Raw genomic sequence first — 18,143 nt, forward strand, 5'->3', positions numbered from 1 at the left:
GGTATATATATATATATATACATATATATATATATATATATATATATATATATATATATATATATACTAGCAGTATTTGTAACCAAGCATAACCCGTTGCAACTCTAGTTTAACCTAACCTAACTTGATCTAACCTTACCTCCTCTAACCTGTTCTAACCTAACATTGCCCAACCAATTCCGACTCAGCAAGTAACCATCAAAAGAGTTTTCTCAAAAATGTGTTTAACATTCGTATTTCAGGTTTAACTTCTCTTAGTTCGTTATTCAGTTTCTCACTATAGAAATCAATATGACATTTGGAAAATTGAAAAACAAAAGATCGTAACCAAAGTCGTTTCTACTCAAACGAAGGAACAAAAGCAAGTAGCATGCTAGCGAGAATTGCATAGTGTGCCGCCACGTACTAGGAGCTTATTAGTAATAAGAGAAGGTTGCCAGGGAGCATTGTACACTATGTTCCTAGAATACTCGGCCTTAATTTCTAGAAAACAGTTCTATGGTGTTTATAATAGTTTCTTTTAAGTATATAGCATTTTAATTTCTTTTCATTTGAAAATATAATTTCTTTCTCTTTTGTGCCTCTATATAGTATCCATAGTAACACCTTTGGTTCTTTTGATTTTCTAAGTTTGTATTGTGGAATGAAAGAGAGAGGGGGTGGAAAAGAGAGAGGGGGTGGAAAAGAGAGGGGGGAAAAGAGAGAGAGAGAGAGAGAGAGAGAGACAGAGAGAGGATGAATAAAGAAGGAGAGAGGGTGGAAGAGAGAGGGGGATAGAGGAGAAGAGAGAGAGAGAGAGAGTAGGAGAGAGAGAGAGAGAGAGTGAGAGAGAGACAGAGAGAGAGAGAGAGAGAGAGAGAGAGAGAGAGAGAGAGACAGAGAGAGAGAGAGAGAGAGAGGATGAATAAAGAAGGAGAGAGGGTGGGAGAGAGAGGGGGGATAGAGGAGAAGAGAGAGAGAGAGGGTAGGAGAGAGTGAGAGAGAGAGAGAGAGAGAGAGAGAGGAGGAAGAGAGTGTGGGGAAGAAAGTGGGGGAGGAGAAGGGTTAGGGAGGTAGGGAGTGTTAGGGTGAAAAAAGAGAGAGGAGGAGGAGAGGAGGAGAGGGAAAGAGGGTGGGGGAGAAAGTGGGGGAGGGAGGGTGAGGGAGAGAGGGGGCGGGAGAGAGGCCGGGGGGGTGGGGGTATAAATGTGTTGTAGAGTGAAGGCGTTGGAAGGTTCTTGGTGTTGCTGCCGGCCCATCCAGTACGGTAGTTTGTATAAAGCACTACGACATTTATGGATATTAGTCCTTGCGTGTAACCCCCGTGGCTTTTGCTGCTGCCATCTGTGCGGGGGGAAGAAGAAGTATTTTAAGAAAGAGGCCAAACGAAGAGTATGGGATTCAGTATACTTAACGTTTCGACCAGCAGGGATTCTTAAAAAAAAAAAAAAAAAAAAAAAAAAAATTTTAGACAAACATCTGACTCCTTCTATAGTCCGAGCTTGCTGTGAGTAACGAACATGAATTTGATGTAAACACAACTTGTTTTTTCAAGAATTGCTCGGCGAAACGTTAGATATACTTGATCCCCATACTCTCCCTTTGGCCTCTTTCTATGCAGTGCTGTTGCAGTCGTTGATGCGTTTTAGTCAAGAAGTATTTTGTTGGGAATAAGCGGCGTTTCCAACCTTCCGGGGCCGAAGGAGTCGTGGAAGAAGAGGTCAAGGAAAAATCTTACGACAGCATAACGAAGGAAGAAATCAAAAGTGATTAGTATTCATTTATCTATCTTCATTTATTTGTTTATTTATTTACTTGTTTGTTTTATATGTCTATTTATTCATCTGTTTATTTATTTATCTATTCATGTATTTCTGTTTTTATTAATTTCTTTGTTCATTTCTATTTGTTTATTTTTATGTATTTATTTATTTTATGTATTTATTTATCTATTCTATTTATTTATTTATCTTTATTTATTTATTATTTATTTATTTATTTATTTATTTATTTTTATTTATATATATATATATATACAAGCCCCTGGCTTCGCCAGCCCGGCTGCGCCGGGGGGCTTGGCCTGCGGCGCACCTCGCTTCGCTCGCGGAGGGCTACGCCCCACCTTCAAGCAAAGGCTATAAAATAAGCAACTGTAAATTATTCACCTCTTTTATTTTCGTCATTTTTGTTTTTTAGAAAAATATTTTTATTTAGACTTACGCCCAAGATCCGCTCGAGTCCCAAAGATCCGCTCGAGCCCTCAAGATCCGCTCGAGTCCCAAAGATCTACTCAAGTCCTCTAGATCCGCTCGAGTCCCAAAGATCCGCTCGAGTCCTCTAGATCCACTCGAGTCTCAAAGATCCGCTCGAGTCCTCTAGATCCGAAGGAGAAGAAGAAGAAGAAGAAGAAGAAGAAGAAGAAGAAGAAGAAGAAGAAGAAGACGAAGAAGAAGAAGAAGAAGAAGAAGAAGAAGAAGAAGAAGACGAAGAAGAAGAACGCGAAGACGAAGAAGAAGAAGAAGAAGAATGCGAAGACGAAGAAGAACGCGATGAAGAGGAGGAAGAAGAAGAACGCGAAGAAGAAAAAGAACGCGAAGAAGAAGAAGAACGCGAAGAAGAAGAAGAAGAACGCGAAGAAGAAGAAGAAGAAGAAGAAGAAGAAGAAGAAGAAGAAGAAGAAGAAGAAGAAGAAGAAGAAGAAGAAGAGGAAGAATACCACCTGACCCCGACTTCTTCTTCTTCTTCTTCTTCTTCCTATTGGACAACCTTACACCCACCCGATGTCCCCAAAATACCACGGATTGAAAAACGGGAAAAACTGGAAAGACTTTATTTTTTAAGTTACGCCCAAGATCTGCTCGAGTCCCAAAGATCCGCTCGAGTCCCAAAGATCTACTCAAGTCCTCTAGATCCGCTCGAGTCCCAAAGATCCGCTCGAGTCCTCTAGATCCACTCGAGTCTCAAAGATCCGCTCGAGTCCTCTAGATCCGAAGGAGAAGAAGAAGAAGAAGAAGAAGAAGACGAAGAAGAAGAAGAAGAAGAAGAAGAAGAAGAAGAAGAAGAAGAAGAAGAAGAAGAAGAAGAAGAAGAACGCGAAGACGAAGAAGAAGAAGAAGAACGCGAAGACGAAGAAGAACGCGAAGAAGAGGAGGAAGAAGAAGAACGCGAAGAAGAAAAAGAACGCGAAGAAGAACGCGAAGAAGAAGAAGAACGCGAAGAAGAAGAAGAAGAACGCGAAGAAGAAGAACGCGAAGAAGAACGCGAAGAAGAAGAAGAACGCGAAGAAGAACGCGAAGAAGAAGAAGAAGAAGAAGAAGAAGAAGAAGAAGAAGAAGAAGAAGAAGAAGAAGAAGAAGAAGAAGAAGAAGAGGAAGAATACCACCTGACCCCGACTTCTTCTTCTTCTTCTTCTTCTTCCTATTGGACAACCTTACACCCACCCGATGTCCCCAAAATACCACGGATTGAAAAACGGGAAAAACTGGAAAGACTATTTTTTAAGTTACATTGATATATATATATATATATATATATATATATATATATATATATATATATATATATATATATATATATATTTTTTTTTTTTTTTTTTTTTTTTTTTTTTTTTTTTTTGTGGTGATGGTGGTGGAGATGAGTCTTTAGTCATTAAAGAGCGCTGCGCTACTCTGGTCCGTAAAGTTCTCACCAAAGTCCATGAGGTATTGACTACATAAAGCTTAGGTAGTCAGTAGCTCATACGGGGAGGAAACGAAGGAGTTATGTATTGGTGGCGACGTGATGGAGGAGGACGATTTCGTTTTGGATACGTTATGTTGGGAGTTCGAGGGATGAACAGGGAGAGAATTGTAGGATTCAAGCGGAGATCGGGAATGGGAAGAGTCCCAGCAGATAGGATTGATCAAAGAGTGCCGAAATGGCATAGGAAAAGAATACAAGAGGAAAACTAAACAAAATAAATAAATAAATGAATAAATGAATAAATAAAAAGCGAAAAACTTATGTGGGTGAAATCAGTTCAAGAGGAAGACCAGGAATGAGATGAATAATTGGAATGAAGGGAGCATGAAGTGTAAGAGGAATGTCTGTCGAGCAGTGAAGAGAGAATAAAGTATAGGAATGAAGGGAGCATGAAGTGTAAGAAGAATACCTGTCGAGCTGTGAAGAGAGAGCACAAAGGATAGGAGTGAAGGGAGCATAAAGTGTAAGAGAAATGCCTGTCGAGCAGTGAGGAGAGAGTGTAAAGTATAAGAGTGAATGGAGAGTTGTTGCAATTGCATTATTCCCGAAGGAGTATTCTTCTTGACTGCATGAATTTCTCAAGTGAATGAAGCGAGGGCGCGGTCACCATGCAGTGAAGCTGTGGGGGTAGCCCAGCTTCGGATATCGGACATAAGAAGATAAGAATGAAGGAGACTGCAAGTGACCATAAGGCCTACACTAGGCAGTTCCATGTCCATTATCATCTGTCATCCCCATCCATAAAGTTGTCTAACCGTTTCTTAAAACAACTGATAGTTTCAGCGCTCACTACATGGTTACTAAGTCTATTCCATTCGTTGACCACCGTATTGGTAAATCAATTCTTATCTATTTCCTTCTTAAATCTAAAGAACCTGATATGGAAGTGCTCTGCCTCGCTGCATTCCCCTTTGACCCGAGCAGTGTGGCGTCAGGGATGAGCCTTCATCCATAAGGTGCTGAGAAATGGATTTGGGATGGCTGTATATTTCGGCTATGCCACCCTCCATTATATAATGGCGAAACGGCCTTTTGGTATTCATATTACATATGTATGTCTGTATGTGTCTGTGTATGTATACATGCGTGTATGTATGCATGTATCTATATATGTATATTTGTATGTGTGTATTTATGTATATGTATGTATGTATGTATATATGTATGTATGTATTGTAAGTATGTATTTTTATTATTCTATTCTCTGTTATCATTTCATCATTATGCCTTTTTTAGATATATTATTTTATTCTGATTAGCTATAGACCTGCTGATCTTCTGAACGCTCTTTTCTGGTATCCCATAATTAATCACTGTGTTTACCAATAGACCCGTTGGTCTCCTGAACGATCTTTTCTGGTGTTCCATAATTAACCACTGTATTAATGCGTTGGAGGAGGATTTTTCTTCTACGCTAACTTTGTGGCTGGATTTTCAACCCTGACAGGTTCTGGAGTTGCTTTACACTGTGAATTTAGGTAAATTTAGTTTGATATGGCAGTTAGATATAATCTAGTTATTAAAGTAATGAGAGACGTTGATCCCTTGTCGTGAGTTTATGGTTCTCCAAAACTTAAGTGAGGTTTGAGAATACCAGGGTTGGGCATGTACTCTTATGGACATAGAATCTCACCCAAGGTATATTGGTTAGAAACCAATGGTAGGGCAAGCCCTGCCAGTTGCTGTAAGCCGCTTTTTTTTTTTTTTTTTTTTTTTTTTAGGCTATAGCTGTCGGAGACGCAGAGTGTTCCAAGGATCGTACTCACGACCGTCCGCTCATTAGTTCGTCACAGTATCCACTGGGCTTCTTAGCTGATAGACTGGCTGTGAGGCATTTGCAATAATGAGATTGGTAATGATCATTTTTATTGACGTTATTATCTTATTTTTTTATCAATGTGGTTGTTACTAATATCAGTTATCCTTATCATTCGTTAATATCATCATTATCATCATCATCATTATTATCATCATCATCATCATCATCATCATCATCATCATCATCATCATCATCATCATCATCATCATCATCACAATCACTATCACGATTACTATCACTGTCTATTACTACTACCATTATTATCGATCACTTTTACCTTCACTGTCACTACTATCACTATCACTACGTAAAAAAACGAAGCAGGTATAGAGAACGGAGAGTGAGCACAATAAGCTCCCTGGTAAGCAGAACCCAAACACCTGAGACATTGCGAGAAAAAGATTAAAAAAAAATAGAAAAAAAAACATAAATTGAAAAGACGAAAGAAGCTATATGACATGAGAGAGGATGAAAAAGTGAGATACGACGAGATGATAAAGACCAAAGAAAAAGAAAAACGATAACGAGTGAAATACCGAGGAATGGAACAAAAATAAAATGCTCATTCATCGAGGGAGGAAGAGAGAGGGGGACAGAAAGTATGTCAAGGTTGACAATAAGGAACGAGGGGCATCGTAAAAGGTTTCGGATGCCACTAAAGGGAATCCAATACTTTTTCTGTCACTCGATGCTTTTCCTAAACCAGTTTGTTTCGATCAAAAGAAAAAATAATCAACAGGTTTTGCTTTCTACGTTCAAAATACTATCTCAGTGACCCTTTCAAAGCTTCAAACTTTAAACAGAAATACTTATCGGCAATAGAATATCAAAGAGCAAAATTTTGTAATTCAATTGAACCCAATAATCACAAATCACCGATATGGCAACATTTGTGATCCTCCGCCAACTCAAAATATACGAAGAGTAAAGCACACCTTACACAATCAATACTATTCTATAGTAACTGCTATTACACAATACTATTGCTAGTATATGGATAGTATGGCCGCAATAATTTTAAGTAAATATATTACATGACTATATTGTCCTAATAATATTAGCGCAATATTATTGAATCAATATATTGTATCAATACCACTGACACTTTAGATTTTTTTTTTTTTTTTTTTTTTTTTTTTTTTGAAAATTGTATTCTCTTACTCTTGGCTCGTTTGGTCCATTTGTCACATCCATACATCGCAAGGAAAAGACAGACAAGCGCCATCCCTATGTCACGTCCTCCCCCTCCCTCCCCTCCTTCCCTCCCTCCCTCCCTCCTAACTCTCCAGTAAAGTGACTGTGGAGGTTTTATTGATCGTAAACCTTTGGATTCATAACAAAATAGAACCTGTCGAGAAATCCTTCTTCTTCAGCGAAACAGAGTTCTGGGATGTTCCTGTGATAGTTAAGCAACCTTTGCTAACTAAGTTACGTTTGCTAAATAAGCTACGTTTGCTAACTAAGCTACGTTTGCTAACTAAGCTACGTTTGCTAACTAAGCTTCGTTTGCTAACTAAGTTACGTTTGCTAACTAAGCTACGTTTGCTAACTTAGTTACGTTTGCTAAGCTACGTTTGCTAACTAAGCTACGTTTGCTAACTAAGCTACGTTTGCTAACTAAGCTACGTTTGCTGACTAAGCTACGTTTGCTAACTAAGCTACGTTTGCTAATTAAACTACGTTTGCTAACTAAGCTACATTTGCTAACTAAGTTACGTTTGCTAACTAAGCTACGTTTGCTAAGTTACGTTTGTAACGGGACGGGTGTAACGGTATCGTTACATCATCTCCATCCAACGTTACTTGTAGACACAAGATGTAACGGGGTCGTTACATCATCTGCAGAAAGGGGTTACTTCCACACACACCTTTAAGTTTTTGTTCTTTATTTGTCACACTTTAAGCAACTTAGTTTACACACTATTACACAGTCTTATCACTAGGGCACGTCACTAGAACCGACTGTCTGCTCTCTGGTGCATCTACTTTTTCTTCAACGGAAGTGATGAGTGGACAAGTTCTTGAGTTGCCTTTAATCGTGATCTTAACATTTATTTCTTATTATTTTGTTGTCCCACATGGGTGGGGCAACTGCATTAATTACGTATTGATGTCTACTATCATACATGTTAATTATATATCCAGGGGAGGACCGTCAGTATACGTAATATCGTATGTCAGTACTGGGTGGCTACTAGATTGATCGCGTGTGTTCGTCTGTGTGTGTGTGTCGTTTGGTGGTCGACAGTGCTGTTCACATGAGCTCGTAATGTTGAGTCGGTGTTTGTTTGAGAGGAGTGCCTAGGTCAGCGTTTGATGCTTGTGGTGGACAGTGAGTGAGAAAGTGGGTTATATGACTGGGGTTATATTACTCGTCATGTATATGAGGCGTATACATATCGCTCTCCCCCTGGGGTTAGGTGGCTCCCGGCACCTAGGTTACATGGTTTACAAAAGTATTCATATGGGTAATACATCGAGAAAAGGTTCAGAGACACAAAATCCTGGGTGATTATATGTGGAGATGGGGGGTTGTTGCTGAAGTGAATCTGAGGTCCCAAGGGGGATCATGAACTGTAAATAAGGGTAGCGATGTTCTGTCTCAGAAGAGTAACGTTGTGTCTCACCAGATTACATGTTATATTAAATATCATATGAAAGGTTTCACTATATATTTGATAACACTGTTGAAATCACTTTCTAAATGTTATGGCGTTCATGTGTTTAACACTATCACTGTAGGGAGTGTCATTTTCTAAACACTGTTCTACGGTCAGTTTGGTGTGTCACATCGCACTTGTTTTATTTCATAGTATGTATATAGTTTCTCGTAAGAATTATTATGTTATTTAAGATATTGGGTGAGACACAAGAATAAACTTAATCTAGGTTTACAGTAATTCGGGAATGGGGGTTGAAAGGTTTTGGAAGTTTTTACTTCGTGCAACAGAATTTTGTCAATATTACCAGTATAAAGAGAATGATTAAGAGTGAAAGGGCTGTGGAGGTATATGGCAGTACCTTGTAGTGTAGGTCAAGTGAGTCCATGTCAAGAGTAGTCGATTTATTCAGTAGGTGTACCATGTCTATTTTACTTGGAAGGATGGTAGCGGGGACCTTAGGTATGGGTGGGTAGGGGTAGATTTCCGAAGGGGAGAATCTCTTGATCGGGTCTATAGGTATGTTGCTAAGAATAATTTTTTTTTTAAAGATAGTTGATGTTTAAGGTGGGTAATTAATGATGTATTTCATTTTGGAGGATGAAGGTTATGTCTCAGTGAATGAGGATATGTTTATCTGACTCTCGCTAAGGTTATATTGGTCGGAAGGAAGTGGAGAAGTTTCATTAGATATGTGGAAAGGAGTTCTTATTGGAAATGGGCCATTTTAACCTCCACTGATAGATACATGACGTCCTGCATCTTCAGGGGCGAGAGCTAGAGTGCATGTTTAGTTGCGTCGACGCAGAGTCATGGGATGAGACTTGCGTTTGGGTGAGTTATGTGTGGTCGTGGTAGGTGGGTTGTTGATGGGAAGTGGGATTGGGTCGAGGTTGAGTTTGACCTTTCTCAGCTTCTCTCCATGTATGGTCACGGTTGTGTGATCGGAAGGATCTGTTAGTAGAAAAACATTGTTAGGGAGTGAGCTTGTGACTGTGAAGGGACCTAAGAACTTGGGTCTGAGTTTGTTAGTCCTGGTTGAGTCTTTGACCATGACAGTGTCACCAAGCGTTATGTCAAGTGGAATTGAGCGTTTGTGTTGTTTTGTCTTTGTCTTTTCCTGGGCTTCTTTCAAGTTTGCTCTAACTTGTTTGTAAATGGTTTGCATACCTCTTTTGATGCAGTGTGTGAGGTTATCTAGGTTGTATAAGGGTGGGGGTGGTTGGTTGAATATTTGGTAGGGTAGGCGCATTGGTTGGCCGAAAATGATCTCATGTGGGGACATCTTTGTTGCGGAATTGACTGTGCTATTGATACTGGCTTGTACCTGTGGTAGCTAATCTTCCCAACTGTCCATGAGGTCGTTGACCAAGGGTCTGAGAATCTCTAGGACCTTGCGATTTGTTCGCTCAGTCAGACCATTTCCCTGTGGGTGGTATGCAGTGGCAAATGTTTGGTCAATGTTGTACAGGTGTGCTATTTCGCGCATCACCTGGTTTTTAAATTCTGAGCCATTGTCAGATAACATTGTGTGTGGTATGTTGTATCTACAAAAGATATTGTTAACTAGGGCTTTGGCTACAGTCTCTGCTGTTTTGTCTTGGAGTGGTATTAAGATTGTGTATTTAGAGAAATATTCTACTGCTGTGAGTACAAAATTGGAACCTTGATGGCTCGTTGGCATTTTTAGTAGGTCAATGCCAAGTGTTTCCCATGGCTCAGCAGGGAGTGGGATGTCTTTAATGTTGATTTCTTTCGGGTCAGGGCCTCTGAATTGGTTACAAGTTATACAAGAATCTATGTGTGTGGTTATATCTCTTTTCATGTTAGGCCAGTAATATGTGTGCCTAGCAGTGTTTAGTGTCTTATCTCTGCCCGAGTGGCCTCCCATTGCACTGTCGTGCAATATGTGTAGGACCTTGGGGACTATAGCTCTGGGGATAACAGTAACCTCTCTTGTGTTAATGGTTCTCCTTATGACTCCGTCGACCAGTTTGAGTTCCTCAATAGGGACAGGTGGTCGGGAGTGTAAGGGGGTTTGTGAAAGGAGATGCTGTTTTATTGGAGACCATATAGGGTCTCTTTCAGTTTCCTCTGTGAGTTCTTGCATAGGTATGCATGTGGTTTGGGTTATGGGGGTGATGTAGGTTTGTCTGCTCAGGCTATCTGCCACTACGTTAGCTTTCCCAGCTAAGTATACGATCTTGGGATCGTAATCAAGGAGAGTTGCTTTCCATCTAGCAACTCTCCCATGTAAGTCTTTGGAGTTAAAAAGATAGACTAGGGGTTGGTGATCTGTTAGTATGGTAATCTTGTAGCCTAAAATGAGGTATTGAAATGTTTAAGTGCCCAAACTATAGCTAACCCTTCTTTGTGAGTAGTAGAATAGTTACTCTCAGCCTTATTAAGGACTCTACTTGCGTAGGCTATGGGGTGCTCTTTGCCATTGTCATCTTTCTGTTGTAGGACTGCGTCTATTCCTTTAGAGGAGGCGTCTGTGTAAAGAAAGAATTCTTTCTTCATGTCAGGGAAGGCTAGTACAGGGGCTGTGGTCGAAACTTTGTTGTTCTGTTTCTGACCATTGAAATGGTTCGCCTTTCCTTGTGAATTTGGTCAGAGGGGAAGCTATGTGTGCAAAATTGTAAATAAAGTGTCTGTAGTATGAGGCTAGCCCTATGAAACTTCGTGTTTCATTTGTGTTTCTGGGGATTGGGAAGCTGTTTATGGCATCTATTTTGTCTGTGTTTGTATGGATCCCCTTTGCATTCACTTTATGGCCTAGGAAGGTGAGTTCCTTCATGAGGAATCTACATTTCTTTAATTGAATCTTTAACCCCGTATGTTTGAGACGTTTGATGACAATCTCTAAAGTGTTAAGGTGGTCTCTTTCTGTGGGACTATATATAATGAGGTCGTCTAAATAGACGAATAATGAGACTCCTATCATGTCACTGAATATGCGGGTCATCAACCGTTGTTGGGTTGAGGGGGCGTTTTTAAGGCCAAAGGGCATACGTTCAAAATGAAAGTGTCCTTTGTCAGTGGAGAATGCAGTTATGGGTTTAGATTCCTCAGATAATTCCACTTGCCAGAAGGCAGACTTAAGGTCGATAGTGGAAAAAACTGTGTTATTGTTCCCTATTGATTGGAGGACGTCCTGCATGGCAGGTAGTGGGTGGGGGTCAGATTGAGTGAGATGGTTGACTTTCCTAAAGTCCACCACAGGGCGTAAGGTTCCGTCTTTCTTAGGGACCAAAAAGAGGGGACTGTTCCATGGGGAGTCTGAATGGGAAATTACGCCTTGGTGTATCATCTCTTGTACATTGCTATTGACTTGGGATTTCCTACTGTGAGGAATGCGGTAAGCGGGGGTGTATGAAGGGGGAGTGTTAGGGGGAATTTTGATGTGATGTTTGATTATATCACATTTGCCTAATGGTTCACCTTCTAAGGCGACAGCTGATCTATTCCTCTGTAGGAGAGCTAATAGCTCGTTATGAATTTCTCCGTCAGCTGATGTTATGATTTGGTCTGGATTGATAGGGGTGAGGGGTTGTGTTGGTCTTACTGGGTTGATGTGTTGAGGGAGTGGTTCCTGGATAGGGGAATTATGGAGGTGGACTGTGCAAATGTTAGTATTCTTCTTGATTTTACGGTTTTGGTCTGAGAGGTTAGTTAACATGGCTAAGGCCGTTCTATTTTCCTGGATTATGTCCCAAGAGTGTTCAATTGAGATATTGGTAAGTCTAGACGTTTCTGAGTCAATTATGGCGTCCTGTTGTCCGATTGCTCTGGGTATGAATAGTGGGACAGTCATGGAATGTCTAGGGGGAATGATGACTGTGTTATACATCAATGCCTTTGAGGTGACATAAGGGGGTGGTTGGAAGGAATAGTTGTTAGTTGGAATTGGAGTATTTGAGGAAGGGAGACATGAGAGAGGTTGTGTGTCTGAGTCGGGTGTCTCAGTGACAGTTGGCTCATCATTCACATCTGAGAAGATGTTATTTTTGTCTAGGTCTATAATAGTTTTCCATGTCCTCAATGATTTTAATCCTATTATACCTTGTTGATCGAGACTCCATTCGTCAGCTATGTGGAAAGGTGTGAAACCTACTTGGAAGTTGTTGACTTCTATGTTTAAGTCTATGGTGTCGTGTAGAGAAATGGTGCTCCCTTCTATAAGGAGTCCTTCCATATTGGAAAATTGAATTTGGGGTGGGTCATTTAATGCTTCATAGAGAGCTCTTGGGATGATGTTCAGGTTTGTTCCTGTATCAACCATCATGTCAACTGTGAGTTGATCTAAAGTCACTTTTAGGGTGACGTAGTTGTGTTGTGTGTGAGATATTCCTATGGTGGTTTGGTGCGTGAGGCTGGTACACGTTCCCCCAATCGGTGTTGAGTTGTGCGTGTTGTGTGGGAGGGAGCTGTTTGTCGAGGGGTGGTGAATGGTTGGTTAGTTCTCTGATGAGGTTGTGGTTGTGATTTCTGTAGGTAACACTCTTCGTTGGAGTGAGTTGTTGTTTTGTGTAGGCTGCAGTATTTGTTTGGATGTGTTGGTGTAGGTAGGAGTGGAGGTTTAGAGGGGGGTGGAACTTGTATGGTTTGATATTGCACCTTGCATTGCGCATCCGTATGGGAGGTAGTACCATGAACTGAGCAAGGGATGGGGTGGTGTTGTACCTGCGGGTATTGTTGTTGCTGTGTTCGACATTGGGCATCGGTGTGGGAAATGGTTCCATGAACTGAGCAAGGGATAGGGTGGCGTGGTGCCTGTGTTTGCATTTGTTGTTTTTGTATGCAGTCTCTAGTGTTGTGACTGGGTGATGAATGGTAAGAGCACCATTTAGAAGGTTGTCCTTGATTGGTGGGAGGGGGCTGCTGTGACTGAAGGTTATTTAGTCTGGGGAGATAATGGGGGGTGTCTAAAGATACATTGCAAGCATTGATGATGTCTAGGATATAGGTATAAGCTAGAGGGTTTCTAGTGTTTAGTTCCCTTTTGGAGGCTTCCTTTAAACACTTTGGAGGGAGTTGGGAGAGATAGAAACCTATCTCAAAGAATGTTAGTAAGTTTTTTGTGGTCATGACCTTTTGACCAAATTGGTCAGTGTGGATCCAAGGAGAGTTATTCTCCAGGTCCTCTCTGACTTCTTTCATTTCATTTGCTACGAAATCCATAATGTTCGTAACGGAATGTGGTTGGACTCTAGTGTTATTGAGGAAAGTGAGAAGGAAGGAGCTGTTGTTAGCTTGTTTGTTATGAAAGACATTAAGAAGGTGGTGTTTATATTCCTGATATTTGATTCCACATGCAACTAAACTGTCTAGCATCCTTGCCTTTGAACGGCAAATTTATTTTATCTGTGTCAGAGTTTTTTTTTTTTTTTTTTTTTTTTTTTGAGAAAAACAGGTCACATGCTGTCAAGAAGTCACTTATGGATAATCCACTATTTTGGCAAAAGGTTGGGATTTCTGTGAGGGGGGTAATGGTTTGATAGTTGTTAATTATTGTTGGTTGAGGTTGTGGGTAAGGATAATATTGTGGGCTTGGAGGAGGGTTAGGTGGTGGTTGGTGGTATGGTGTGGAGGTGGCTTGACCAGCTGGGGTATGGGGAGAAGGAAAGGGGAAGTTTTGGTACTGTGGCTGAATGGGAGGGGGGTTATTGTGTGTTGGGATATGGGGGGTTGGACTGATTATGGTTTATAGGAGGTGTAGTTTGCATATTTGGCTGGATGGGAGGAATGGGTGGTTGTAGTTGTGAGGGGTGAAAGGGGTCTATTTGAGGGGGTTGGTTAAAAAAGGCTAAGATATCATTCTCATAAAGAGGGATTGTAGGGGTACCTGCCGTGGGAGCAGCTTTGTCAGAGAGATGTGAGTGTTCATTTTCTAACTGTTGGATGGCAATGGCAATCCGTGGATTTATTTGATGAGGGTCTGGATTGTCTTTGTCTATTTTTGAGTTGCTTGATGGGTTTTCCTCTTGAGATTTAGAGAGGATGGTTTCTAGCGCTTTTTTGAATTTGCTTCTCGTCCCTGTTGCCATGTTAGTGGTAACTAGCGAGGCATGTATTACTTAATAGTTAGGTGAGATGGGTGGTCTAGTTTAAAATAGTTAAGATTGAAATAATTGGTATACAGTAGCTAAGGGGTAATATGTTATGCTTAGATAGGGGAGGGGGGGTATAGGGTGTCAACGGTTATACAGTATAATGGGATTACATATGTAAAATCATAAAAATATGTATATACATATAATAATATTAAAATGTGGAAATAATATGATATAGTAAGGAGTTAATTATAATGATATTATGATTATAATAGAATTAATTATGGTTATAAAAAAATTTTTACAGCAGTAAAATAGGTTACATTGATAAAAATGTATAAGTTCTATGTAAATATAAATGGGTAATGCGTAGTGAAAGCAATTAAAGGTTATTGTATATATAAATATATATATAGTTTAGACAAGAATTACTTAACTGTAAGAATGCATATGAATGTGATATTATGTAATAGTCAAATCTAGTAAAAGTTATTGCATATATAAATATATGTTGTTTTAAAAATTAGGCAAATTATAATTAGTGTTGAAACATGTAATTATGAGAGCTACTGGTTAAAGTATGAGAAAGGTATGATAACCAAAAGAAAAAGGTGTACATAAAGTTTCTATATGGATAGAAAACAAATATTTATAATTTTTAATAAATGTGGAATTAATATATATTATATATATATATAGATGGTTTAGAGTAAGGTTTACGTGCGTTGGGCACGTGGGTATCTGTAGGTATAATGGTTACCTTGATACCTTGAGCTGAATCGAGTGGTATGTCAATGTCCGGCGGGGGGTGGTGTTGCTGACGTTTCGATTGTAGTAGTCGAAGGAAACGTTCGGTGAAAGCAGTTGGGTGGTTGATGTGGAAGGTGGGTATGCTGTCTTGGGGGATGAGGTGGCTGTTACGCGGGTCTGTGCGCAGCCGGTGTGAATCCTCTGGGGCGGATGAATTATGCTCGCATGTTATGGAAAGGGAGACAAGGCGAGTATCAGGGATGGTTTGAATGGGTAATGTATGGTTATTATTACGGAATATATTGGTATTAAGTGGAAGGATTTTATGTTACCTTTATAATGTTGATTTTAGTAGTGTGAAATCGGTTGTGACGATTGCCCGTGATTGTGTAGTGTGAACTAAGTTCTTGTTCGTGGAGAGCGGTTTTTTTTTTTTTTTTTTTTTTATAAAACACCGTAGTCTCTTCGGAGAAGATGGGTTGCGGGAGTTGCTGCCACCAGTGATGTATCGTTACATCATCTCCATCCAACGTTACTTGTAGACACAAGATGTAACGGGGTCGTTACATCATCTGCAGAAAGGGGTTACTTCCACACACACCTTTAAGTTTTTGTTCTTTATTTGTCACACTTTAAGCAACTTAGTTTACACACTATTACACAGTCTTATCACTAGGGCACGTCACTAGAACCGACTGTCTGCTCTCTGGTGTATCTACTTTTTCTTCAACGGAAGTGATGAGTGGACAAGTTCTTGAGTTGCCTTTAATCGTGATCTTAACATTCATTTCTTATTATTTTGTTGTCCCACATGGGTGGGGCAACTGCATTAATTACGTATTGATGTCTACTATCATACATGTTAATTATATATCCAGGGGAGGACCGTCAGTACTGGGTGGCTACTAGATTGATCGCGTGTGTTCGTCTGTGTGTGTGTGTCGTTTGGTGGTCGACAGTGCTGTTCACATGAGCTCGTAATGTTGAGTCGGTTTTTGTTTGAGAGGAGTGTCTAGGTCAGCGTTTGATGCTTGTGGTGGACAGTGAGTGAGGAAGTGGGTTATATGACTGGGGTTATATTACTCGTCATGTATATGAGGCGTATACACGTTTGCTAACTAAGCTACGTTTGCAAAGTTACGTCTGCTAACTAAGCTACGTTTGCTAACTAAGCTACGTTTGCTAACGAAGCTACGTTTGCTAACGAAGCTACGTTTGCTAACTAAGTTACGTTTGCTAACTAAGCTACGTTTACTAAGTTACGTTTGCTCAATAAGCTACGTTTGCTAACTAAGCTACGTTTGCTAACTAAGCTACGTTTGCTAAGTAAGCTACGTTTGCTAACTAAGCTACGTTTGCTAACTAAGCCACGTTTGCTAACTAAGATACGTTTGCTAACTAAGCAACGTTTGCTGGATAACCTGCTTTGCTCACACCCGCTTTTAGCTCTTTTTTTTTAACCTGATATACTTTGATAACTAAACTATTTTTGCTAGTTAAGCTAATATGCACTGGCCACTTTTAAGTCACTTTGCTAACTAAGCTATTCTGTTCACGAAAGAATTATGCGTGACTCCGGTCCGTAGGGATGTCGCTTCGTAGACGTAAAGTTTGGTTAGAAGAAGGAAAACCATTGATAAGTTTTTGTGTAAACCACGATGATGATGATGATCGAAAAGTCTGGTTGGTTTTAGTAAACAAAACAAGAACGCACAGACAGCTGGTGAGGGGCCTAATACGCCAGGAGGCGCTGAGCAGCTGCGGCCGACGCCGTCAATCTTTTCCCTATACGCTCGGGTTGTTGGGTTATTGCTGGTCATCGCAGGGGAGTGCGGGATTCGCACCCACAACTAAGCCAATAGGAAACAGCACGCTTCACATTATTCACGTCTGAGAAATCGAGAAAAAAAATCCGCTGGAGGTGCTCAAGAAGGACACGCTGGAAGTCTTCCAGGGATGCCTGGAATCATAGAAGAAGAAGGCAGGGAGAGCTGCGTATGTATACATACCCAAGTGAACTCCTAGAGCGATACTGGAACAAGATTTTTTTTTTTTTTTTTTTTTTTTTTTTTTTTTTCTAGCAGTGATCAAATTATTTTAACTTTTTTTTCTTTTCTTTTTTCTATTTTATTTTATTTATTAATTTATTTTATTTCATTTTATTTTATTTATTTATTTATTTATTTATTTTATTTTATTTTATTTTATTTATTATTTATTTATTTTTTTTTTTTTTGCTAGCAGTGATCAAATTACTTTAACTTTTGAGTACGGCATTTTATGTGTGATTCATCATGGTCTTAGATATCGTGTTGGACTCGTGATCGACACCAATTACCCTCCCGGAAGAGACCTCAGAGCTCATAATTATATGACCGATCTATGGGTAATGCTGGAACCTTACACACATCCACACCCCTAACTCCCCGCCCACGAGAGTTGGAGTGACGACTCGCAGCGCAGCGATACTGAAGTTATTTCAATCCTGGGCGGGATTCGAGCTCAGACCGCTGTAGCAGCGGTTGCGAACGCTACCACTGCGCCATCGAGTCGTGAGTGTGTGTGTGTGTGTGTGTGTGTGTGTGTGTGTGTGTGTGTGTGTGTGTGTGTGTGTGTGTGTGTGTGTGTGTGTGTGTGTGTGTGTGTGTGTGTGTGTGCGTGTATGTACGTGTGTGTGTTTACGTTCATACGCATGTAAGCACGGGCATTTTCGGTTACGTGCAAATATATTGGTGATTCCAGAATTCATTTGATTTTGTCCTTACCCAATCTTGTGATCTCCCGACAGCATCTGATCCCTTCTCAAAACTCGTCTTCGTAAGAACCAACCATCCCATTCCGTCCATCATCGTTGCATTTGTTGATTAATTCTTCCTTCACTTTTTTTTTACCCGACTCTCGTAATAGTTTCTGCACAGCGCTCAGTCTCCAAGTTTTGTTTTCTCTCTCTCTCTCTCTTTCTCTCTCTCTCTCGCTCTCTCTCTCTCTCTCTCTCTCTCTCTCTCTCTCTCTCTCTCTCTCTCTCTCTCTCTCTCTCTCTCTCTCTCTCTCTCTCTCTCTCTCTCTCTCTCTCTCTCTCTCTCTCTCTCTCTCTCTCTCTCTCTCTCTCTCTCTCTCTCTCTCTCTCTCTCTCTCTCT

The 18,143-nt window shown here is 40.3% G+C and overlaps 1 protein-coding gene across 1 annotated transcript in view; it reads right to left on the bottom strand.

The window, feature by feature from the left end:
* Nucleotides 1-2,316: 2,316 nt before the first annotated feature.
* LOC143026807 (uncharacterized) overlaps nucleotides 2,317-18,143 on the bottom strand; it is a 33,342-nt gene continuing 17,515 nt past the window's right edge. Inside the window, exons 3-4 of the mRNA XM_076187583.1 lie at nucleotides 2,966-3,396; nucleotides 2,317-2,686 (exon numbers count right to left, since the gene is read on the bottom strand). Coding sequence (XP_076043698.1) covers nucleotides 2,317-2,686; nucleotides 2,966-3,396 — 801 coding nt within the window. The remainder of the gene's footprint in view (nucleotides 2,687-2,965; nucleotides 3,397-18,143) is intronic.

Source organism: Oratosquilla oratoria, chromosome 7 (genome assembly GCF_046742065.1).
Source record: "Oratosquilla oratoria isolate Oo_2021 chromosome 7, ASM4674206v1, whole genome shotgun sequence".
Lineage (NCBI taxonomy): Eukaryota > Metazoa > Arthropoda > Malacostraca > Stomatopoda > Squillidae > Oratosquilla > Oratosquilla oratoria.